Source organism: Nesoenas mayeri, assembly GCF_963082525.1.
Source record: "Nesoenas mayeri genome assembly, chromosome: Z".
Classification (NCBI taxonomy): Eukaryota; Metazoa; Chordata; class Aves; order Columbiformes; family Columbidae; genus Nesoenas; species Nesoenas mayeri.
In genome coordinates, this window is record NC_137542.1 from 2,062,376 (window position 1) to 2,088,594 (window position 26,219).

At 49.8% G+C, this 26,219-nt stretch overlaps 1 protein-coding gene across 1 annotated transcript in view; it reads left to right on the forward strand.

Moving 5' to 3' along the window:
- The window catches only part of ARB2A (ARB2 cotranscriptional regulator A), a 262,424-nt gene extending 257,640 nt beyond the window's left edge, over window positions 1–4,784 (forward strand). The window contains exon 11 of the mRNA XM_080362398.1: window positions 4,572–4,784. Coding sequence (XP_080218524.1) covers window positions 4,572–4,714 — 143 coding nt within the window. The 3' untranslated portion in view covers window positions 4,715–4,784. The remainder of the gene's footprint in view (window positions 1–4,571) is intronic.
- The last annotated feature ends 21,435 nt before the right edge of the window (window positions 4,785–26,219 follow it).

Sequence of the window (26,219 nt, forward strand, 5' to 3'; positions counted from 1 at the left end):
GCAAATCATTTGCAAACAGGAGCTGGGGGTGACTGCAGCCCAGTAGAGCAGTGAAGGTCATAACCCGTTATAAGTGATTCCCCAGGTTCCCACCACCCCTAAGTTGTCAGAGTGGCTTATGCAGAATGACACAGAAATTGATAAATCTCTCGCCTGGTGATTTTTGTGGTTCAGTAAAGTGGTCAAGTTTGGTTTTCAGCTGTTCTTGTCAAATCTGAGCCTGTTCTGTTCTAAAGCTCCTGTTGCCCTAAAAGCACTTGCGATTTTTTAAAATATTGATGTCTTACTTTACTGTTGTTCAAAGGTATGTTTTACTTGTGGTAGTTTCAAATAATCCTCCTTTTCTCAACTTAGCATTGTTTTTCTTCCAACCTCCACCTCCCTCCTCTGGTGCCTGTGCATGAATTCTCAGAAATAATTGCCAGTAGTTCAGTAAGTTCATTAACTGATTCCCTGAGGACCCTCAGATGCATGTCATCCAGACCCGATGATTTGTATATCAAATTTTTGCAACTATTCCCTTAACTGATCTTTTTGTATCAACAACTATATTGGCAAGTCTTCCTTATTTCTTTCTGTCAATATCTCTGTGTGGTGGTGGGTAAATTGATTCTGAAACTTGGTCACTGTTTTGCAGCAATTATTCATTTCACCTCGTGCATTGTTGGATACACCTTCTCTTTGGAGCTCCTTTCCAATGATGTTCTGTACATGTTAAAATAGACATCCAGTCCTCCCTAACTCATTCTACATTAGCAACTGGGCAGTTGCTCTGCTTAAATGGCATTTCTCTCATTTTGTGGTCCTGGGAGCAGGGGGATTGATATTATTTTCTCTCTTGCGACTGTAGCCTTAGCATATTTTAGGATGTTCTAGCTGTCTCCCACACTCAACAGTTTTTATATGTCTTTCTGTTGCAACATGCTCCTAAGATTTGTCAAAGAATTAATGTCTGAAATAACTACACATTGTGTGACAACTCATCGCTTAATATGGTATATTGGATCCTGCAGTTTATCGTCACGGCCCTTGAAATTAGGGAGTGCTAGGTGTGTAAAAACCTTAGAGGACCTTGGCTTTAGTGCAACAGCTTATTATCTGACTCTCACAAGTGATTCCTTCTATCAAAAAATAAATGGCTGCTCATGAATTTAATTTAGATTTGTCTGCTACTAAATACACAATTGAAATTGTAGCCGTCAATGATATTTTTCCTCTGGCGAAAACCTTATGGCCAAATCTATCATCGCCCTTAGGACTTAAGTCCTCTTGCTTCTGTCTAATTCTCCAAACCTCTGGTATATAAATCATAAATGCACAGTCTGTGCACTGTTAAATTTTTAGGATTCTCCCTTTAGCAGTAGTTGAATGTGAATTCATAAGGACAAAATTTGACCTTTAAATGACTATAAAGGGCCAAGGCAGATACTTGGCAAGCTTTTCTTATTGCAATATTAATCAAGCAAAGAATCGTCATAATCCTGGAAACTAAATAGCCATTGTAGTGATTTTATCACCAGGGAAATTGTTCATCTGTCAGTAAGATTGTTACTAGGAAGGGGAAAATAGGGAGTGTTAGAATTGCTTTAGACCGCTGAATCATAGAGTCCCTCTGGACTCAAAGCATGAATTGTTTTCAGAGAGGGGTGGGTTGAGAGGGGTTGCTACAGGAAAGCTGTAGGTTAATCAGTTTCAGTTACACCAGTGAATGTAAGCCTGATCTCTCCTGAGGACACGAGGAGGGTGCATAGGAGAAGGCAGGATGGAGAAAGGGACGGGGAGGCTTCAGGAAACTTATTGTTTTGTCTTTTTTTTTGTTTCTGCATGGCCCTTTCACACAGGAGAAAGGTTGTTGATAAAAAAGAAAGGAGGAGGGGGGGGAGGAAAAAGCATCATGTTCACAGCCTCTATTTTCATCTAATTTAATCCAGTGGATATTAATGAGGATGAATACGATGGAGACAGGAGGAGACGGATGCAGACAGGCAGCAGTGGCAGGGACATGTTTGTGTGGGAAGAGCACTTGCAGGGGCCAGAAACCCTCACAGGGAGATGTTTTGCCTCTTGGGGGCTCAACATGATGTCACCGCACGCTGTGACACCTGTGTGAAGAGACCGACCTGCGCAGGAGTGTCCTTGGGGTGTGCTAGGGCAGCCCATTCCTCCATAAAACCGGCTTTGGTAGGTGACGTCTTTGCTGGTGTGAATGCAACCGTAGCATGTCCAGCCATGCCATGACCTGAGGGACAGGTCTGTTGGTCCAGGGGTTGTGCTGAGAGCTTCATCCTCCTAATGTGGTAGGACATCTCTGCATGGGGGATGACCCTGAGGTGGAGAACAGTGTAGGGGAAAGGAACATGGGTGTCCTGGGGACAGCAGGATGAGCAGGAGCCAGCACTGGGCCCTTGTGGCCAGGAAGCCAATGGTACCTGGAGCAGATTAGAAGGGGGGTGGTCAGTAGGTCAGAGGGGTTCTCCTGCCCCTCTGCTCTGCCCTGGGGAGACCACACCTGGAATCTTGTGTCCCGTTCTGGGCCCCTCAGTTCCAGCAGGACAGGGAACTGCTGCAGAGAGTCCAGCGCAGCCACCAAGATGCTGCAGGGAGTGGAGCATCTCCCGTGTGAGGAAAGGCTGAGGGAGCTGGGGCTCTGGAGCTGGACAAGAGGACACTGAGGGGGGACTCATTCCTGGGGATCAAGATGGAAAGGGGCAGTGTCAGGAGGATGGAGCCAGGCTCTGCTGGTGACAACCAGTGACAGGACAAGGGGCACAATGGGTGCAAACTGGAACACAGGAGGTTTCACTTAAATTCGAAAAGAAACTTGTTTGGGGTGAGGGTGGCAGAGCCTGGCCCAGGCTGCCCAGGGAGTTGTGGAGTCTCCTTCTGTGCAGACATTCCAACCCGCCTGGACACCTTCCTGTGTAACCTCATCTGGGTGTTCCTGCTCCATGGGGGGATTGCACTGGATGAGCTTTCCAGGTCCCTTCCAACCCCTGACATCCTGGGATTCTGTGAGAACAAGCCTTGGCAAGTGTGGCTGTGGGGTGGCTCTCGTAGGGGATGGGGCAGGTGTTCTGCACTGAAAACCACCTGCAAGACGTGACAGACTCACAGCGAAGAGGGTCTGCGGAAGGATGGGTGAATTTGCAGGTGGGAAGTGTTTGTATAGAAGGCGCCTCTAGGAGATTTGTGTAAGATGTGATGAATTGTCTCCATGCAACGACTGCGGAGGGTGGGGGAGAATCTGTGTGCACATGACGTGGATCCTCTTTGTACAAAAACGTCTCTTTGTGTGGGAAGTGGTGTCTTTCTGTCGAGAGCTCTTTCTCTTTTTTGGAGGAGCTTGTCTGATGGCTGCCTACGAGTGAACCGGGGAGGAAGATGTGATGAGTGGCACCTCCATCTAACACTTTTGGAGGGGACAGCATGCGTGGAGCCACCAAGGATGGGTACACAGGGGATGACGGTCCCAGCAGGGATGCGAATGTGGATGTGCGGGTGTTGCCATGCCAGAGCATCCCACCAGGGCAGCCAACCCGCATCTCTGGGGACCACCAGCCACCCCACGTCCTGCGGGGACCACCGGCTGCCCCACGTGGCATCTCTCTCCACCGGGCAGGCCACGGCCACCGTGTCCTTCATTGTTGTCACCCCCAGATTGTGATACTGTCACAAAACTGTTGCTAGGCAACAAATGTGGTTACCGGGTCTCAGCGAATAGCTGAAGGGGAAAGCAAAGTGTTGCACCATTGTAGAGTAACCATAGCAATGACCTACTATTACAGACTAAAGAATTATCATTAACAATGTTAAAGTATCAAACAGAGGCCCAGGATCCTGAGACTTCCAGGCAGCATCTCCATGTAATTGGGTTACCCAGAAAGACGTCCCAACTCTTTCATAGCTCTTGGTTCCCTATTTCCATCATCTTGGTTTTGTTTTGAGGGTTGTTGTGGGGTTTTTTTTGTTTAAATAAAGCGAATGCGTCATGTGTGGAAGGAAACACTTGTAAAACAATAGAAGCACCCAACAACAAAAAGAAATCTGTACACAGAGGGAAGGGATAAGCAGGAAAGGCTCACTTTACTGCATAAATATCATGTATGGGCTTGTTGGGAAAGAGTGAACGAAGGATGCCTTGTGATGCATCGGTTGTTGTTCAGGTCAGGTGTTCTCTGCTGGTTAAAAATGCATGCGTGAGGCTAAAAGCGATGTAAAATGAAATAGAGCAAAGTACAGCAGCCTTGGAAAGTAGACGCTTCTTTTTCCAAGTTAGGTAGGACAAGGTCAGGTGCTTCAGCAAAGCTTTACCTAACAGGGTGCTTTGAGGTCTCACTTTGCCAGGCCTGAGATGCGTTTGCGATCTGGGATCTATGTAGCTGTGTGTGTGTACATACATGTGTGTGTACATACATGTGTGTGTACATACGTGTGTGTGCCCCAAGCCCCCCTGTGCTCCCCTCAGACCAACCGCCATCAGTTCTGTGTATTCCCCAGCTTTGCATCAACAAAACGTGTCCGGCAGCAGCAGAACGACCCCCGATCAAACTGTCTCCTTTGTGTTTTTGCAGGTACAGAACGGCATGAACTAACTTCCTGGAAGAGTTTTCCATCTATTTTCAAGTTCTTCAGCGAAGCCATGGAGGCCAAGAACAGCTCAGTGAAACCAACACCAACGCGCCGTTCCAACAGGATAAAATACGAAGAATTGTGAAAGGAGGGGAGGAAGAATTAAAAAAACGCAAAAAAGGAAAAAAAAACACAGCACCAACACCAACCTCTTCGCTGCTTGTTTTCTGCAAGCCGTCTCCCAGCCCCTCATTAGATTGTTTTCTTCCTAGAGCACAGGGTCGTGATGTATACATCTAAATAGCGTTTTGCATTATTTCTAGATGAGTGCAACTGTCAAAGCAATATGGGTTCACTGGTTGTGCTTCCTGTGGGCTGTAACTTGGATTTCGTGCTGCCCATCAGTGCGCAGATTAAGGCTGACAGTGGTACTGCACAGTGCAGCATGGTGCAGCTCTAATTGCCCTGACATAGCCCTGCACCAAGCTGATGCCAGAATTTAACAGCTCCGTCGTGGTCCTATTGCCTGCAGGATTTTTTGCTGCTTCCTTCTATTTTAAGACACAACAAAACAGGAATTACTCTCTTTTTTTTGTTGTTTTTTCTTGTTTTTTCAAAAGACGCTTCTAAACTCAGAAGTGCTAAACCAGCCTGTGGGTTTACACCCTTCTTTTTCTCTGGGACCAAGTGGGATCAACTCTTGGCTCTTTCATTTTCTGCTGGTAGGAGGGTCCAAGAAGTTTGGTCCAGATTTATAGGCAAGCCCCTTTGTTGTAGAGATTTTCTCCTCCTGCCAGATCAATGGCATTATCTGTAGATTTTCTCTTCCTTTTGAAAGCTCCACTTTTAAAGAAAAAAAATGCCTATTCATTAACTGGCTGTGTCACACTGTGAAATATTAAAAAAAAAAAAAACAAAAACAAAAAGTAAAGGCACACATTGCACATTTTCCTGTTTATTTGTAAATGCAAAGATGCTTCCGTTTTCATACACCAGATTTGTAATGACTTTGCCATCCCGTGGTTATTCCCTTTTTCCCTGAGCAAACGGGTTCATCCCCGGCGCTGGGGGGTGAGGGGCGCGGGAGGGAGACCCTGCGTGGGAACCCCACGCCACGTGGGGGGCGGGGAGGCCGGGGATGCCGCTGTATCCACAGGCAGCTTTTCTCCGCTAAAACATCTGATAAGCGACAAGACGTGCCTGATAGCGTGCCCGGCGAGCGAGCGCGCTAATTAAGCTCTTTTTAGTGTTGATGATGCTAAATTAAAGTGATCTTTTCTTCAGTGGCCGCGCCCGCCTCGCCTCTGATGCTGTTAGTGCCGAGGAGGCAAAACTCAAAACACGTGGATTTGGGACCCCCCGATCCCACCCCCCACACCCCTGTGTAATGTTTCCTATCCCTTGAGGCCGGGAATAGGAGGGGGAAGCGTTAAAACAAGGTAATGTCGGAGCGTGGGGATCCCCCCCTCCACCGCATCACTATCCGACCCTTTGGGGCGGAAACCCTCAATTTGGGGGGCTCTCCGCACCCGCGGAGCGCTCGCATCCCTGCCTGGGACTACCGGCAATAGGAATTCCCTTCCCCCCACCTCCCCGCTGCATTTAACCTCTCCCATTTCCGAGCATCCCCCCGGCGGGTGAACCTGTTGCTGGGGGCGGGGTGGAGAGGAGTTGGTCTGCAGCCGGTTCCCCCCCTCCCCGGGCCTGTGTCCACCCCAGCCCCGCGACCCCCGTGTGTTTAGGGGGTGCAGGAGGGGGTTTACACCGCGTATTTTGGGTTTCTGTGCTTCTTCCCACAGCCGTAGGAGGTTTGTGTGTGTGCCCCCCCCACCCCGTTTCCGTCTCTAGGGAGGCGAAATGGGGTTCTCCGGGGTGCCAGATGTTGCGGGAACGGATCTATTTTTGAGTGTCTATTTTATTAAACTGATCTATTTTGTTTCAAGTGTCGATAAGAAACCAAGTGTACAAAAATTTCTACTGTAACGACTGCCCTTTTTTCTAATGCTTTTTTTCCTCAACTAGCCCGGCTCGCTCCTGTAGGGGATCTGTAAAAGCAGAGCGGGGGGGTCCTCGCCACTGATATTTCTCCGCTTGCACTGAACAAAAAATAAAGATGCTTTTTGCTATTCTTCTGTGCTCTTCGTGTCCCTGCGCCGAGCTCCGCGGTCCCTCGTGGGCAGCGTGGGGATACGCGGGGGCGGAGGGAGGGGGCAAAGTGTTTGCAAACAAGACCCCGCCCGGGTTAGGGAGGGTAAGGTGTGAGCCTAAGGCTTGCCGGCCCCCCCACCCGCTTCCAGGACAAGCGCAGGCTTCCCGACGCCCCAGTTCCGCGGGGAACCGCGTAGGACAGCGCACCCCGCCGCCCTTCTCCCCTTTAGCTACCCCTGCGAGGGGGGCTTGACTGGTTCTTCGCGGAGAAGGATATTTGGGGGTGGGGGGCGGTATCTCCACCCCTGCCAGCGGAGGATGCGCGGAAAGTGGGGACCGTAGCAAAGATCACCCCGGGGGAACGGGAACAGAGGGCGTGAGAGCATCCCGTCCGTGTCCCCTGGAAAGGTGACAGCGGCATCCCTAAGGCGCACTTAGGAGGGGTCGGTGTTAATTTAATCGAGTCGGGGGGATGTTTTTAAAGCTGGACGCCGCCGATCCCTCACGCCGTGATGTCTTTAGCACATCAACCCGCTCCCGATTTCACCACGAGGAAACTCCGCGACACCCTGACATCCAGAGTGGGAGCCCCAAAGTGACGCACACACCAAAAAAAAGTACCCTAGGATAGGGTCTACATGAGAATCCTGCAGTTCCTCACTACCCAAAGGCTCATGGCCCACCCGAAAACTTTCGCACACCCTTGCGTGAGCCCAAAATCCACGTTGTAGCCATGGGCCAACGAGAGCGGTGTTTGCTCGCCAAGAAGCGGGGGCAGAAAAAAATGTTCCGCCAAGAAAACACCCAGCGGACCCCCAAGCACAGTGGGGAGAAATAAAATATAGGGGGGGGAAACAAGAAAAGAAACACCTCATCTGCATTGTGCACTATATGCTGCTTGCAGGGGTGTGATTCTCCCCGAACTCAGCCCAAAGATGCTGCTGCTTTTCATGCGAATGCGCATTTTTCCTCTGTCCCCGAGAAACATCACTAATCGTTGGATTGTTGTTGTTGTTGTTTCCCCCCCACCCCGCCTCGCCTAGGAATTTCATTCAAAAGTACAAATGAAAAGTGTCACATCTAAAACTGCGTGGAGCCACATATTGCACCGTTCTCCAGTCAGCCAAACCAAAAATAACCTGCCAAGAATGTGTATGTACATCCATCGCACACCCGGGTAGAGCGACATCTTACAGAGTTGAGGGATGCGTGTGTGTCTGTGCACGCATCCGTGGTTATCTGGATCTCGCAGGGACGTATATATGTGTATATGTGTGTGTGTGAGTGTGTGTGTGTCCCCGCATTATGTTGACGTACTCGACAAAGTGTGAAAAATGTACTTCTCGAATAACTTGGAAGGAGATGTCATTTATCATTGTACCGTCATAATACCACAAATTTTCACTTTTCTGTTCCATTTCGGATTGCATGTGTTTGTGAGTATTTCACTAGATCAGTGACAGCTCTTTATTTGCATAATTATATGCTCTGGTCTGAAGAGAAAACTAACCCCCAAATTTCATGGGTCACCAAACTGCGACAATCAATGTTTTATCACGTATGCTAAGCAAAACCTAAGGAGCTATATGAAGTTTCTTGGGGAGTTTTTGCTCCTCAGAAAATTAAAGATTTTGTGCCTCTTGAATAGACGCAAAATCTTTCCAAGCTCTTTGTAACTGAATTCCGTTTGAAGGCAAAACTAGAGATTAGCTCGTAGATCTGGATTTCAGACCCACTAGCATTATTACTTCAAAGTGGATTCAGACAAGCAGCTTTACTGCATCTCTAAATTTCGCCGTCCTAAGGACTGTCATTTAAATAATTGTTAAGAAAGAAAGAAATGTGACCAAATGTGAAAAATGCAGACAATCCCTCCGTCTCTCATGGTAGTGGACAGTGGGTTTCATTTTACCCGTTCAGAACAGTTTTAGTCTTTCTGTTGGACGCTGCTTCCATCTCCGCCCCCCATATAAAGATATAGATACTGAGCATAAACACGAAGAAAAAGCACTTCCCGAGCTGCAGAATTTGTTCTGGTCCGTCAGCTGCACAATAACCGCACGCTCCAGTTATGACACACACACTCCAAGTTTCCCTCTCGATCAAAACGCCTTGTTATGAGGAGGAAGAAACCTGGTGATGGAGACTGGCCGGCGACGAAGATCCCCCCTCCTCCTCCTCCTCCATCCACACCCGGAGTGCTGGAAATGTTAACTCTTGCTTTCAGTCGATTTAAAATAAAATAAAATAAAAGTACTCACGCAGGCGCCGGGGGGACCTCCCAGGCGTATAGATAAACTAAAATCCTGGGGGACATGCCACCCAGGTTCAACTTTAAAGAAAAATAATAATAATAGTAATTTATCTGATCTCCAAGAAGGGAGAAGTCCCCACGGTTCGCAGCGTTACAGTTGGGTACCTCTAAGCTCTTGGGAACAAGAAACTTTTTTAGAAGGGGCTTATTTTCGATAACATAGACCGCAATGATCTTCTGACCCCGTGGTGGGGACAGCAGCGCCCTGGAAGGACCCCGCAGCCCCACGACACTGCGTGGGCTGTAAGTCCGCAGAGGAAAAGCGTTTCTGCTACTCTGTCCGTACTTTTTCTTCCTTTAACATCACCCCGAGAAGCTTATCCCGAGGGATTTGGGTTTCCAGCACTAGAGTGGCACCCGGGAAGTTTACGGGAGTTACGTGGGGAAGTTTTGACTCCGGAGCGGTTTCCAAACCCTGCTCCAGGCAGACACCAGCCTCCCACCGCCTCCTCGCCTCGCAAGAACAAGATGAAACACGAGTGGGAAATGAAAAACTGTTCTGGGAGACAAGAGTCTCTTCGACATCTCTCGCTGGGTCCCAGGGAGATGTGGGACCCGGGGAGACCCGCAGAGGAGACCCCGCGCCCAGCCACCCCCTGCCCGGCAGCAGATTGAAATCAGACACTTAAATACCCCTGCACGCCCCCCGCACCCCTCAACCGGGCTCAAGTAAGTATGAATATTTCCGGGGAATGGATCTGCAGGCTGGTTTATCCCGGCGGAGACAATAGCATCACTTATTTCCCACTAAATGCGGCGCAGGAGAGAGCTGACCCCTCTGAGGAAAGGCCTGGGTCGTCTCCTTTTGTCTTTTCCATCCCTCTTTACTCACGCCCCACCTAATCCCCTCATGCCTGGCAAAGGACTGTCTCCAGACTTCTGCCTTCAAACTCCTTCTTTAAAGACGCTATCTCTGACACAATTAGATAAATAACCTTTCTGCACATCTCCCCTCCTCCCGGGACCGTTTTACGCCTTCTCCTTCTAAGCTTGATTCGCCAAACCGACCAGATATTGTTTTGTTTTCTATAGCAAAGCCCTCGATGCGAAGGGTCCTCCGTGCAGCCCCGCAACACGCAGGTACAAAGATAACTTCCTGCGCAATATTTTCCACGGTCCTGATTGCTTTCATTTTGTGGAGAAAGCCACTAACATTACACGGAACTTGCAAACATTGATCTGGTGGCTCGCAGCAAGTCAAGCGCTGCCAGTTTGCCGATCGCTTTCTCCAGCTTTCCTTGCCCCTCCATCCCCTTCCCTCACCTTCGCTCCCACCGAGTTTCTTCGCTAATTCAATTAAGATTCAGCCTTTGATTCGATCTCGGTGAAACCCCCTCCTCACACACATCTCTACGTGCACTTCGGGTGTTTTTCGTTATTACGAAGTTTATTCGGATTATAGATGGTTTCCTCTGTGCTTACTGCCAATTTTGCGTGCATCCTCTCTCCGTGGGGAGGGTTGAGGGCAGCACCAGAACTACCAGCAATGAGCACCTCGGGTTGGGGTTGCTATGTTCACAGTGGGGTCCCCACGCCATTGACTTCAGTCCAAAAAGCCACGACCGTTCCGGAAAAGCGAAGGCGCGGTGTGGACAGGGACCCCTGGCCAGAATGTTGTACTTCCCAGGGGTTTTCGGAGCATCAACCCTCTCCTGTCCTCCTTCCCGCCCCTTCTTTCCCGGGGGCGGCGGGACCGGCGGCGCTCGGGGCGGGCCCAGCACCATGGACAGCGCTGGAGTCGCCGCCGCCGCCGCTGGCGGGACTCGGGGGGTCACCCCGCCACCCCCGTCACCCCCCGGGGTGACACGTTCTCCCCCAGACACAGCCCAGCCCCACTGAGCATCTCCCAGGAGTGTGGGGACCTCTCCCGAGACCCAACCCCCAACCCTCCACTCGTTCCAAGGCGCCCCTGGGGAAATAGTCTTGGGAAGGGGGGGGTCTGCGCGGTGTCACTTGGTCACTTGGTTGTCGCGACATAAGTAGAGCAGAGGGGATGGCAGGGAGAAGCTCTTCGTCTGCCTGCGGCTGCCGGGCAGGGGAAAAGAGAGGAAGGGGAGCAACAAGAAAGAGGAAAAAGTTGGTTGCGCTTCTTGCCTCCCGGGTGGCGGGGAGGAGCGGGGGGTGTCACAGCTGTCCTGGGGCTGTGTGAGCGTCCCTCGGCCCCCATGGGGCCCAACCCCCTAGCATAAGACCCCACAACCCGTTCCGGGGAGACACGGAGCGCGGTTCCCCCGGCCACAGCGCAGCCCACTGGGGTGCTGGGACTGTCCCTGGAGGGCCTCAGCGTGGGGCCCTGGCGGATAAGGGTACCCCTCCCGTGCCACTCCCGGAACCAGGGTCCACTGGAGGGGCCGGGGGCCGGGAATCCGTTTGCTCTGTGCCCCTGCCCGACAGTCCCACCGCCGCGGCTGTTGGGGGCTGCCTGGTTGTTCGTTTCCCCACCCACATTGTGGTTTGGGGGCTTCTCAGGTGTGGTTTGGAGGTGACCCCCGGCCTATCTCAAGCCACCACCGTCACACACCTCCGCGGAGGGGTGCGGGCTGCCCCCGGGGCATAGGTGGTGCGACCCCAATTGCGAGAGGCTCCGGGGCATTTTTGTCTGCACAGCCCCCCCACCACTGCTCCCCACACCACAGGGGGCTTCGCCCAATGACTTCAGCACGGAGGAAGACGCCTGCATCAAAGGCTTCACCACAAGCACACGAAACCGAAGGCTTTAGTATTTTGCAGCGCTGAATATTCATCTAGAATGGTTTATTTTTCCTTTCAATATATTTTCATTCATTTTCTTTTTTTTTCTTTCTTTCTTTCCTGCTCTCCTTCTCTTCTTATTATTATTTTCTTTTTCTTAAATGGAATATGGAAACAGAGCTGACTTCCACTCTTCACTTTTACTACAGACAGGAAAAAAGGACCCACGGATCTCCAGCGAGCCCGGGGCTCTCCAAGCGCTTTGCAAGCAAAAGCAAACGCCAGAGTTTCCTTAGGAAACTTATTGGATTTTGATCCCCACTGCCCAGATTTAGTTGCACCTTCTGGTGGTTTGAAGGGTACGAGGGTTTAATTTTATTTATTTATTTTTTAAGATCGCTGTTACTGTCCCCCTTTCCAGGACCGGATCCATCTCTGTCTCGCACCCTAAGCCGGTGGAGCCAGCGGCACCGTTGCCCCCCCGCACCCCCGGCGCTGCCCACCCTCCGTGCGTGGCCGTGACCACGGCCCCGCTCCCACGCGGAGCCCCGCGCCCTTGGCCACGCTCTGCGGGAAGAAAAGGGTCGTTCAAACGCGTTTCATCCCCTCTGAGCTCCCCTCTGTCTGGGGAGCACAGAAAGTTTCTCATGCGAACAGAGCAAAATGGATTTTATTTTAGCTTTTTGAAACTTCCCCACCCATTCCCTCTTTGGGAAGAAATAAACAAATGTTCCTCAGCCCGAGGAGGAGTCCCGAGACCTCCTTTGCTCTTTCCCTCTTTCCCTGCAACCCTTCACAGTCGTTGGAAATTACTTTTCCCGTCTTTCGGCCATTTGTCAATGTCACATCCACGCTGCCCGCTCAGGCGGTGGGAATGGCCCCGCGCGTTCGCGATCCCCCTGACCCACCCTCCATCCTTTCCCCCCGGCCCCCTCGTTGCAGATCCGTGGCAACCACCCCTAACTTCGGGCGACCTTTTTCTTTTTTCTTATTTTCTTTGTTTTTTTTTTTGTTTTTCTGTCGCGACATGCGGCATCTTCGGGACGAGCGGAGATGCCCCGAACATGCACCCCCCGCACGGGGAGAGCAGCGGGGACCTCGGCCGGGAAGCGGGGGACGGGGGTGGGAAGAGGGGGCCAAGCTTGGGAGGTAGCCTTCCTCCCGAAAGCCGCAGTCTTCCTCAGTGAAGGGAGCACTAACCAAGGCTGCCGTGCGGATTTTTGCGCTGCGGTGGGAAGAGAAAAAGGGGAAAGAAAATACAAATCCAGACTCCTGAGATGTTGACAATCCTGGGGGAAACGGGATGCTCCTCTCTCTGTGGTGACACCCCGCGATGAGCGGGGGGGCCCGTTCTGGTTTGGCCACCGAGCAGCGCTCAGCCCCAGGAAAGCACCGACCCCCCTTGTATTTCTTCCCTGAAACGAATACCTGGCCGGACTTAGCTGGCGAGAAATTCAAAGCTCAAGGCACCCACAACTCCGGCAGAAGGGCGGTTGTCACGGGTCTCTTCCCACCTAGATGAAGTTTCGTGGGGTTTTTTGTCTGTTTGTTTTTTGGTTTTGTTTGTTTATTTGTTTGGTTTAATTTTATTTTAATTCCCGCAAAGGTAGAGGAGATTTGTTAGTGTTTAAGTAACTGGAGTTAGAACAAAAGCCAAACTCTTTAGCATATAAGTTTCCATCATCAGCTTTCAACCTCGCAAAACTAGAGCCATTTGCTTAACTTAATCCGTAACATATGTTTGCAACAGTAGCAGATTTTTTTTTTTGGTGTGTGTGGTTTGGAGCTGATCAAGTTGTAAATTTTCCGCCTTAGGTTTTCAGCGCCTCCTAGTTACAGCCTAACACCTATTGAGAGAGAGAGAGACTCCACAAAGATCCCACGGCACCAAATCCGAATAATCCGATCCAAAATCCCTAATAAAGTTTACCAATCAGGCCACTCAAACTCCTTCGGATTCATCCCACTGAGAAAGGAGCTGCCACGTCTCTGAGAAAATGAGTTCAAATGAGCAACTCAGCATCATTCCCATCCCGCCTTGTCTGCGAGGCAGCGTCTGGTGATTCACTGTTTACTATTAGTTTCCCCTGTCTCATAGGCCACTTTCCTCAAGGTATCGCAGAATATGATGCAGATGACAGAAGCCTGCGATTCAATTAATAACAGCGATAACAACAGTGGCACCTTTGGTGGTGACCGCACCGCAGACCGATAGTCCAAAGCCTAATTCGCTCTTTGTTAATTTTTATCTCCTACAATAACTTCAGAGGTGTCTGTCCTGGAAGAAGAAAACTTATTCTGCACAAAACTAACGATTAGTCTTTAAATACGGGGGTTGTGATGGAGACCTAACAGGGCGAGGAGTGAATTTGGAAAATATCCCCCACCTCCTCCGCTATTTAGCGTTATCCATCTTTACCTCGGGTACTGACAATGACTTAAAAAAAAAAAAAAAAAAAAAAAAAGGAAAAAAAGAAAAAAAAAGAAAGAAAGAAAGAGAGGAGAAAAAAAATTAAAAAGAAAATTAAAAAAACAACACAGAATGCCTCACATCCCTGAAAAGATCAAAGGCCCGTATTTGATTTTTTGGCCCTTGCACTTTGAATGCATCATAATTGTTTTGATGGGTTAATGACAGAGTGACACGGAGGCTAACTCCGGGTGGCGTGATTATATTCCTGCCGAAACGAGACCCGAGGAGCCTTTTCCATCGCACCCCCGGCAAAACACCCTCAACCCGCGGACCTGCGCCCTTCACCCGGGGCCGCTCAGCCCGGAGGGGATTCACCGGTTCCTTTAGGACACGCGTGGGCGTCAAGGATCCTCCGCACCCCCTTCCCTCCCGCGGCACAGCGTGGCCAACCACCCACCCTGCAGCGCGGCCCCCTCAAGCCCCAGCCGGTCGCCCCTCTTGAGCCCCGCGGGACTTTCCGCGGATGCCAGCGCGGGCGCGGTGCTGCCCGCCGCGGCGTGGGCAGGTGGCGCGGCGAGTCCCGCGTGGCCGAGCGCCATCTAGTCCCCGCCGCGGGAAGCGGCGCGGCGGCGGCGGCGCGGAGCGGGCGCGGAGCCGGTGCGGAGCGGTCCGAGGGCGCGGAACGGCCGGAGTTGCCCGACGGCGGCCCCGGGGGCCGGGGGAGATGCGGGTGGAAGCGCCGCTCGGCTTCCGAAGGGACCGCTCTGCTCTTTGTCCTCCATTTGTTCGCCTGTGTTTATTAGGATGATCTATTACTCAAGTTTTGTTAGTTTATTTATTTGTTTGTTTTTAGTTAAAATATATATACATATATATGTGAATACGGTCGGTGACGCGTGGATTTGGGCGCTGGCGGGCGGGGGGGACGAGCGGTGCGCACCGAGCTGTTCACCTTCCAGGACTCGCCATCCCAGCTCCAGAGAAAACAACAAAGCACAAAAATATATATATTTATACTAATAAAACCTCTTCTTGGTGTTATCCCGAGGAGCAATGGCTCAGTCGGGGTGCTGGTGCCCAAGGAGCCAGGGTGATTTGTCAAGGCACCAAAGGGAACCAAATAGGATGCTTGAAATGTTACTTGATACCAGCAGCGGTGCCTTGGGTGAAACGTAGAGACTGAAAATATCCTTATCTACAAACAAGCAAACAGGGAAACAAACTTCGCCGGGTTATTTAGATCCTCCTCTCAAAGAGAGCAAAACAAAGGGGTGTATTAAATGACCACTGCGGCTCCCGTCCCGTCAAGGGTCACCTTTTATTTCTGAGACTCGTAGGAATCTCAGGGACCAAAAAAAAAAAAAAAGCTTCCACATCATATTATTATTTCTGCAAAAATATACCAGGCGGACACCGGAGTGGTCTAAAGAGCATCCGAGCGCTCAGGCTCATCACAAACCCTCCGCCCAAACCCTCGCCCGAGTATTGGGAAGAAAATGACTAACACCAATGCACGCCTATGTATTAAAATATCTTTATTGTCAAGCCCTTTAAATATTTTACTCGATGATTTCAAAATTTTCAATCACGTACAGATACTTCCTAACAGAAAACCATGCCATTTTCTCTTCTGCATTATTGCTTTTGTTGTTGGGGGGTTTTAATAACTTATTGATTCATGTTGTGTCTACATGAGCGTACTAAAATGTTACTGCAGGTCTCTAGCTTCTTCTTCTTTCTTTCTTTCTTTCTTTCTTTCTTTCTTTCTTTCTTTCCTTCTTTCCTTCTTTCCTTCTTTCCTTCTTTCCTTCTTTCCTTCTTTCCTTCTTTCCTTCTTTCCTTCTTTCTCTTCTTTCTCTTCTTTCTCTCTCTTCTTTCTTTCTCTTCTTTCTCTTCTTTCTCTTCTTTCTCTTCTTTCTCTTCTTTCTCTTCTTTCTCTTCTTTCTCTTCTTTCTCTTCTCTCTTCTTTCTTTATCTTCTTTTCTTTCTTCTTTTCTTTCTTTTTTTCTTCTTTTCTTTTTCTCTTTTTCTATCTCTCTCTTTCTCTTTCTTTTCTTTCTTTCTTTCCTTCCTTTTCCTTTCCTTCTTTTTCTCTTTCCCTCTTTTTTATCTTTTCCTCTCCCTTTTCTTCTTTCTCTCTTTCACTCTTTCTCTCTCTTTCCCTTTTTCTTTCCTTTTTTCCTTCCCCTTTCCCTCTTTCTCTCTGTCCTTCTGTCCTCCTGTCTCCCCTCTTTTCTCCCTTCTCTCTCTCCTTCTCTGTCTCCACCTCTCCCAGCATTTGTGAGAACAAACCACAACTGCGATCAGGCGACCAACGCCCGAGGTCCCGTGGCGAGCAGGTGCACCCAACTTCTCCACACTCACTCCTGAGCACTCTTGAAATGGGGAGTTATCACTGAAAAACGGAAAACAAGCCCAAAAACGAACAGCAGAGACTCCTGCCCCTCTGTGCCGCACGCCGTGCATTCGCCTCGCCGTGCAGAAATTATGAAATTAGCACCGAGATAAACACAATATCGGGCTATTTCGCGATATTCAGCCCACCCGCAGGTCCAGGCTGGAGGGTTGGATGTGGGGGGTGTCACTGGGCGCCCTACCCCCTCCCCGACCGCCCCTTCTTTCGGCTGCCCCTCCATCCCCCTCCCCGGGTTGTGGGGCAGCCGGTGGGGGGGATGTGGGGGGCTCGCACCGAGCGGGATGTCCGGCTGCACCTCTTTGCCAAGGTTTGCTTAAACCTGAAACCTTCTCCGAGATAGGGAGCTCAGCTGTTTAATTTAACATTGATTTATTGCTTTTAAAAGTAAATTTACACACATGCCAACAGCACTCCGTTTTGTTTCCCCAGACCTAAAGATTTATTTTCTACTTAGCGCTTGTCTGACAAAACAATGTCCTTTAACTTTATTACACATCGATGAGGAAACCTGTCTTATTTTTGGTTGGATTTATCGCTCTGCTACTTGTGGGGACTTTTTGTGATACAGCAAAAGCTAAGGTCAGAAAATACACATAGAATGAGAGCCAGGCGTGGAGGCAAACACCAATAAAGGTAGCAGCGAGCTGATGCTGTTACCGCCCCTGCCAGAGTCCATCTGCAGCCAGGATCACAATTAGGAAAGGGGGAAATAATCTTAACTTGGAACATGCAGGTAGAGGTTGTGTGGTTGGAGTGTTTTGTGAGTGGTGTCGTGGGGTTTTTTGTTGTTTTTTTGGGGGGGTGGTTTTTTTTGTTTATTTGTTTGTGAGTTTTGGTTTTTTTAAAATTTTTTTTTTTTTTTTTTTTTTTTAATGGTGATGAGTAGCTTTTCCTTCATTTGTAGGAGTAAGAGGTCTCCAGTATCTCATGACTCTGTGCAAAGACAGTGAGTGAAACGTATCTATTATTATTGAAGGGAAGAAATACAGGGTTATCCACACCGCACTGCCTTACCTCTTCGCAGTAAACTCCCAATTACCAAATCTATCTGATGGCTGAGCTCGGGGGAATTAGACTGTACTTTGAAGCAGCTTTTACGGTACACTTCATCTACGTTTTGGTTTTCTTTAGTTCTCATGTAAAGGCCACTTTCTTCTTTTCACCGATACACTGTCTTTGTGTCCTTCATTTCACACTCTCGGGGTTGGGGGGTGGGGGGGGGGGAGTTCACGCATCTGGAGGGTAACAAAAATAATAATATTATATTTTAAAAACTGTGAGTTGGATTTCCTATTCTTCCCCATTTTTTCCCACCCCTGGTGCAAACCCTTTATTTTAAAGCAGGGGTTGTTTGCACTAACGAAAGGTCCTTCAATAAGAGTGCGGGCAGAGGGATACTTCAGCGGTATTGAGAAGGTAAAATAAGAGATGGACACAGTGTGAACAAATCTCTCTCTCCCTCTCTCTCCCCCCTCCTTTCTTTTTTTGGTGTGTGTGTTCCAGGCTCGGTCTCACAAACTGATTTCTCAGAGAGGCATCTAATAATCACTTTAGAGATGTTCAAATGAGGACATTCGCTCTTTTCTAGCAAGAAGTAAAGATGTGACAGGTTTTGTTATCGGGGGTATAGTGAGAGCTTTGTGAGATATTCCTTTTCTTTCCCTATAAATACACCGTTTTTAAATAAAGACCCCCTGTCTTAAAGCGTGACTCTCCCTGCTGGCTCTGTCCACTTTCTGTCCAGTGTGTCCACAAAAATCCAAACTTCATGTCACTTAACGTATTTAAACTATTTTTACCAACTCAAGCAGGGTTATGGGGGGGTTTGGGGTGTTGAGTTTGATTTATTTTTTTTGTGTTTTGTTTTGCTTTATTTTGGTTTTTTCCCTCTCCATAAATTGTATATGACTTTTCCCTGCTGACCTCCAAGTCCGCATTTGCCTGGACCAGCCTCGGTGTCAGAGAACAAACTACTCCACCAAAGCAAATAGCAGGGGGGCTCTGTGGAGTGTTGGAAATTCCCCTGCCCGTATTAGCAGAGGTTTTCTGGTCAGCCTTTTTTTTTGGGGGGGAGGGAAGGCAAAAAAGGCAAAAAAATAATAAAGAAGCACTCTGTCACTCAGAAAGGGGCCGTTCTCTTAACCTCTCTGCCCCACACCCGAGAGGCAGGCCGAACGGTTCTGCCCCCAACCCACACAGACACGGAGGGGCACAGAGACCCCCCCGGGAAAGGGGGCAGCAGCCCCCCCGTCCCCTGCCATCCCTAGTCTGTGAGGCAGGGCAGGGTAGGCCCCAGGCTTGCGGGGGGGCGGGGAGGGAGCAATGAGGAAGGTCTCCCCGATACCAAACACCTTGCGGGGGGGAGCATAAAAAGTGGGGCTGGGATTTGTTCCACGCCACATCATGCCCTGACCCCACGCCGAGACCGCCCCAGCCGAGCTCAGCCCCCCCGGGTACAGCTGCAGCCCCCGGGGTCCGTCTCCTCCGCGCCTCCCACCCCCCAAAGTGTAGGTCAGCCCCAGTTGGGGGTCGCCTAGTGGTGTCCCCCCTTCCCTTCCCAGACTAGGTAGGTTTTGACATCTCAGTCCTGGAGGGGCAAGGCAAGTGGACCATCTCAGAGCCCCTTTCTGGGGGATTTGGAAGGTGGGGGAGGAAGCATCAGAGGGTCATTTTGGGTGCAGAGAACATCTGCAAAACGTTCCCGTGGCTCCTCCGGGAAAGGGTCTGGCTTTTTATTGCACAAGTGGTAAAAAGACACGGGTGGTTGTAGATCCCGACCCCCCATCCGCCTCCCCTCTGGCCCCCCCCTCCCCAAACAAAGGACAAAGCTTGATGAAATAGCCCGGGTGTGAGCAGCGCCGGGAAGCATCGCCTTGGTCCCCGGGACAAAGGTGGGAGAGGAGGAAGGAGAAGGAGAAGGAGAAGGGAGATGGATCGCACCTCCCGGGCATCTGGTCTGAAGGGAAGAGGGGAGGACGTGTTGAGGACGCAGGTAAATAACGTCTGAGTTGGAGCGGTATGAAACGCAGCATCCGGGGCCATGCCTGTGCACAGTTCCGCCTTGATATGCAATTAAATTACAGCAAATTCCTCTTTAAATAATATCGTTGGGAATCCTTCTTTAAGATTCAAGGATGTCTGAGGTTAAGTAGCTTTTAAAACGTCAGTTCTAAATGGCTTATGCAATGAATAGCTACCTTCAAATCCTAAAACCATTATAAATATGCTATACATATGGATGCCAGTTTATCTCTACATATTTCTTTTTAAAATGAGGGAAGCATTCATAAAAACCTACTTGCAACACTTTATTTTAGGAAAGCAGATGTTAATTTTTTTCACATATCATTTTATGACCAAGTACATGTGTAACATTGGAAAGCATCCAGAGCGCCTCTATTATTTGCTAAATGACTGTTAGTCGAGGCATATTATTCTCGGCATAACCAAGGCATAGGTTATATCAATAAAATAAACATCTGTGATTTTAGCAGGAGAGGGAAAAAAAAAAATTTAAGAGTTCCTATAAAAATGGGGAAAGCGTTTGTGGAGGGAGAACACACCTGCAAAGGAGTAAATTGGGTATTTACACAGACACGCCGAAATCCGCTGTACAGTAAAAAAAGGGGTTGAGAAACTCCACGGGCAAAACGCGATCCTGGCTGTAGTTTTTCTGCACGACTTGCTAACACATTCCGGGCAGTGGATTAAGAGCCCCGGGATGTTTTCTAGGCAAGGATTGCCCTCTCTCTCCTTAACAGCACAGCGTTTAGCTCGCAGGAATGTATTAGCCACAGTTTCCTCCTGTCAATGTTTAAGAATTCCCCGAGACTTCAAGGGAATGGGTTTTTCCCTCTCCGCAGCAAAATATCTGCGAGAGATGTTCGCGTTTTCGAGGAGTTTTACGAGGGGCTTGAGTACATAAGAGGAGCGAGGCGCAACGCGACGGCATAATAATTAACCGTATGCAATATTTATCGCCCCTGTGATGTTTGTTATCAGTCAGGCGAGCGCACTCAATTGAGGTTTAACAAATAGGAGCGTTATTGATCAAATATAATGAATAAATATGCATATGTATTATTTATCTGTGCACACATGTATACACACAGGCAGGAGCGTCTCATTACTGAGGATGAGATGTCTGTAAATCCGGAGGCAGTAGCCGCCTCTCCTGCCTCTGTCAGCCCTGCCCCTGTGCCAAGGGGCCGCGAAGGACAGTTTTGATTTGGGTTATTTTGTTTGTTTATTTGTTTTGTGGTCTTAAAAAAAAAAAAAAAACAAACCTACAAATATGAAAAAAAAAATAGGTCACCAATAAAATTGGTCTCAGCATGAAGTATAATTGTAACAAAACGCTGCTGAGTAAAAACCGAGGAGCTCGCTGGCTGGGGCAGCCTCGTCGCGAACCATCTGGTGCGTATTAAAAGCGGTTGCTGTAAATATTGCAGAAAACTAATGCCTTATCAGCTCCTATAGGCGCAGAGGCCTGCGAGCTTTCCATATGTTGGGGTATGTAGATGCGGTACACGGAGGGAAAGGTGTCGCCTCGGCCAGGAGCTCCTCGGGCGCGGTTTTGCATAATCCTGATGGGAGCTGGTCCCGACAGAGCGGGGGAAGAAGAGGCGGGGGGCAGAGGGGAGGCCCCTCTCTCCCCGTCCCGCTCGCTCTGACGACGATAGGGTACGCAACTGCTGACGTCACTTCACATCAGGGCCGGGGAGCAAACGTGACCCAGGCAGGAGCTCATCTGTTTCTCATCACTTGGGAAGTTTCTCTCTCTCCTCTCCCTCCCTCCTTCCCTCTTCCTTTCTCTTTTTTTTTTTTTTTTCTTCCTTTTTAAAAATTCTATATTTTTTCCCCTTTTCCCCCCACATGAATAACCCGGGACAGGCCCCGTCCCCATCCCCATCCTCGCCCCCCGGGCTCCCCACGGGGAAGGGACAGGAGGTCGGGGCGCACTTCCACGCAGGGTGTCCCGGTGTCCCCCCCGCCCAGTTCCCCGTCCCGTCCCACTCCTCTCCCCATTCCCATGCCATTGTTCGCACTCGCAAGCCAACTTGGGCTGCTGATTCAAAGCCCGGCGGTCCCCTGGCTCCTGCATTGTACTGAGGGTCACTTACTCTTTTCTCGAAGTTGGGCTCTGCTCCTTAATCTCTTCTCTTCTCTGCTCCTCATGAGCTGACGCCTTCTCCCCACGCACCCGGAGCTGCCAGAGAGGCTCGTCTTGATAAACCTGCTGCTAATGACGGCCCAGTGTAACCAGCACAAAAATAAAAGCTCTCTCGCTCTCTGCTCCTTTCTCTTTTTTCCTTTCCTCTCCTCCAGGCTGCATTCCCCTCTGACCGCTGCCTTCTTTAATTATGGGAGCTATATTTCTTCCCTGGGAGTCATTCGTGGGGATTTTTTAGGTGGAAAGGCGTTTCGGCGGAGTTATTTTTGAGCAGGGACCAGTGCCCTATATCCAGAGGCTTTGAGTGAAGTGCAGATTGAGACATATCGGGTTCCCTATAAAAGGATCATTTCTTGTGGGAGGTTGGACACGAAGTTTGGACTCGTGACTTGCATTCCTGAGAGACATGCATATTTTAAAACAACAAAGCAAGCTCGGAAGAAGGCTTAGAGGAAGGGAGAGGGAGAGGAAAAAAGAAGAAGAAAAAACTTGGAAAGAAGTTACTAAGTGACAAACATCTGTCAACATGGAGCAATTTGTATGGGTCTCTAGGGGGAAGAAAAAAAAAGTACCTGTCTAGTTTTATTTATCACTTCAGGGAGCTGCAGCGACTTTCTACTTTGCTGGAAGTTTGTGCGGCTCTTCAGTCGCTCAGAATTGCAGTTGGGCTCAAAACGGGGAGTTTAAAGCGCTTTTCTGGCCTGTGGATTTAAGTCCCAGCTCCTTCTCTATCGGCTTTTTGCGTGGAGCACTTCAAAGGATATCTCACCCCCTCCCCAAAATAAAATGACCCTGAAAGGGGGGCTGGGGGTGCGGGGAAAGACAAAAGGGAAGTAAACGGGGATTCCTGTGTCTGTTGAAGGAAACCACCGGCACACCCGACCCCTCAAGTGCAAACAGTGTCTCTGGAAAAGTGAAGAAACGCGGTGAAAAAGGGGCTTGTTGTGAACCCTGCGGGACGTGGGGACGCCGAGGGGGGCCTGGGCAGCGCTCCCCACTTTCCACGAGCGAAGGGGACGGGGTGGAAAATATATATAGATGTTAGAAAAGAAAAGAAAATAGAAGTAAGCGCTCGGGGTGGTGCGTTGTGGGGGGATCGCAGGCAGCACAGGTGGGGGGGCGGCTGGTGGGCGGGCAGCGGTGTGGGCAGCGGTGCGGGCAGCGGTGCGGGCAGAGGGGCGGGGGGGTCCGCGCTGCCGGCGGGGGTCTGCAGACAAAAGGAGAAGGCCTAGCGCTGAGCTGGATATCTCTGTTAGTTATCAGCGCAGGTCCACGGGCTGCCGGGGAATGTAAATCAGCCCCTCGGCGAGGGGGATGCAGATCCTGGCACAGACACACACACATAGACAGACACACAGACACAGCCGAGGGGTCTCTGACACACACACACCCCTAACTCCTCACACGACCACACGTTTTGGCCGGTGCTTTTATTTATTTGGCCGACCCGCGGTATGACCGGCCTTAAATGTTATATATAGCAAATGTCTTCCTAAATCAACACAATAGGATAGCTCGCAGCCACCAGCTCGCTTCTCCTTCAAGGAACCTCCCCCCCCCCCCCGCCCTTCCACATCCTTTCTTCTTCTTTTTTCTTTTTTTTTTTTTTTTTTTTTAACAACTGGGGATATTTTATACCCTGTAGTTTTGGATTTGATCCATTGCTTTAAGCTTGATGGAGGGTTCTGCAGACAAGGAGATGTATATACACTATTATACAGCCATCATTGAGATTACTAACAGTGAGTCTCTTGTCAGCCAGACGGTCCTGCTTTGAAACACTACTCACATTATCCTGATTTTTCAAAATTGGGGGTAAGGGAAGGGAGGGGAGATACAATTTCCCACTGTCCCTTTTGTTAATTGTTTTCTTTCCTCGGAATTACATTCACAACCCGATCGGGCCCGTTTTCACGTAGTGTCTTTGTATTTCTAGTGGAAGCCACGTGGGGGTGGGAGAAGAGATCCTGACATCCCTCCTCAAGCATCCATCCGAATACCCTCCGCACACAAGCCCTTGCACACCAGTGACCACAAAAATGGGGTAACCTGGCCCCCACCCCCACTGCGGTCCCAAAAGTGTCAGGTCGAGGAGCCTCCGACCCCTCCCCACAGCTGGGTAATGTCATTTTATTTTTTCCGGTGGCTGCACCTTGCACCGAGGAATCCAGGGGAAAATGTCCAGCGGGGATGCCCTCATTTAAAAAAGAGACGAGAGGGGAAAAGCACCCCCAAACCTTTGTCAGACAAGCCTTGAGAGAAAGGGGGAAGGAGAGAGAGAGAGGGACAGGAGCTGTGATAAGGGAGTCACCTTGGGCAGTGGTCGCCTTCCCCACCTCTGCAGTTCCAGCCTTAATTCTCCAGCTATATTGCGCTGAAAGTGATCAGAAGGGAGAAGGGGTAGGTGCTGAAATATTTAAGGAAGCATTTAAACCCAGAGTCTTCAATGAATGAAGAAGGGGGTGGTGGGGGAGTTGGGGAGAAAAAAAAAAAGTTGGAAAATGGATTCGCTGACAAGTAAGGATAATAAATGAGCGGCGCTTTCAGATAGATATCTCAGACGTGAAATTGCACCCAGCTGGTTGTGTAAGCAAACAAATAGTTTCATGTTAGGGACTCTCGACTTGTGGCTTGATGAATAGAACACGACAGAGGTAAATGGCTCTTTAACTCATTTAGGAATAAAACTCTTTGGCTTCCTAAGTAAAAGACCTGGTGACGCCATGGATCCTGAGCAAGCACTTTAACAAGAGTTTTATTAGTTTCCACTTGTGCTCTCGGATCTCCACCCTAGCTCACCTCCTCCATTACGCATCTGGATTTTTTTTCCCCTTTTGCTTTCCCCCTTTTCCCCTTTTTGCTTTTCTTCCACCTTCCTTCTCTTTCTCTTTCTCTCCTTTTTTCTTTTTGTTGTTGTTTTTCTCTATTTTTTCTCCTTTTACATTATTTTCCCCTCGAAAACGCCTTTTCGTAGGAGGGATGCCCCACATCACCAGGAAACCTGGCAGGTTTGCAAGGTACCCAGGCAAGTCGTACGAGGGGTTTGCTGGTGGCAGCCGTGAGTTGTGGCTTTTGAAATGCATTTATTTCCCATTCTTACTGCACTACGGAATCACTGCAGAACACTCATTCTCAGCCGCTCTGACCCACTGGGGATTAAATGGGGGGGGGGGTGTGTCTAAACAAAAAAAATCTCACGTCAAAGTCAGTGACTGTGAAGCCAATTAGAAAGGGAGACTTTAAAAACAAATATATAGGCACGTTTTCGTGGAGGTCACGTCGCTTCTGAAATTAGCACTAAGATGGAAAGAAACGGGAATAAAAGTGGGGAAAGGCGAGGGGACCGATTCCTACCTCTTTCAGAAAAGCAGAGACCAAACAGGATAAATACACGGGGCGAGCTAAGAAAAAGACCACCAAGAAAACCCTCAAAAAAACAAACCTCCAAACTCACTATTGCAAGACTTAAAAACTAACCCTTTGAATAGTGAAAATGGCCCATGAAACCGGAGGAAGCATGTCAACAGTGTCTGTAATAGCCGTGCACACGCGTTCGCGGACATTGCCTATGAATGGCTGCGCGCTCGGACTCCGCTGTGGGGGCGGCTGCAGTAAGAATTGACGCCCCCCGCCTCCCTCCGTCCCTCTGTCCGTCCGCCGGAGGGTCCATCCTCGCTAGCCTTGCTTGCGCATCCCTCGGCTGTGGGGTCACATCTGCTGTGCGTTGGGAAGTTCGCTGTCTGCTGTACCCCACAGGTAATTTAACAAACGTATATGTATTTACAAAAAAATAAAGAAAAAAATAAAAACGAAAAGGTCTATTAAGTCCTTTCCGTCGGATAATATATATTTATCTCTTTGCGTGAGGAACCAAACACTTTCATGGGCATGAAGCAACGCAGTATTCACTTTTTCTTGTATTAGTTCTGCTGCCACTCGCAATGACCCCGAGACGCAGTTTTTCCAAGCGAGACCCTCCGCGTACCTCGCAGGGAAAGACCCTTTTTAAACCTGGCCCCGCCGCTTTTCGTGGTGACTGCGAGAGAGGCCACTCTCCGTGGGGTCACATCCCCACGCCCGCCAATTCCACTTCATTTCGAGGGGTCCGAGGGAAGTTTGTCGTTACCCTTCCCCACGGGAGTGAGCTCATCGCCCTCTGCCCTGCGGAGCCCCCCCGCCTCACCTCGGGTTCAACCTACCATTTAGCACCATTTCCAAATATTTATTCGATTGCACATATAGAAAAGGCCTAATTGGGCAGTGGGAGGAGGCGAACTAGTTAGCGAGGAGCTAAGAGGTGGGGGGGCCTTTTGTATCTGCCGTGCCCTGAGCGAGTCCCCTGCCTTGACTGGGGTGGGAGGGTTGTTGCTCCCTCCCCCATCAAATCCCACCTACCCCCTGCTTTCCCCCCCGCCTTGAAGCGCTGCCGGGGTGAGCGCAGAGGGGCCGCGGAGCCCTGCACAGCAAGGCGGGGGGTGTGGAGAGATGGAGGGTG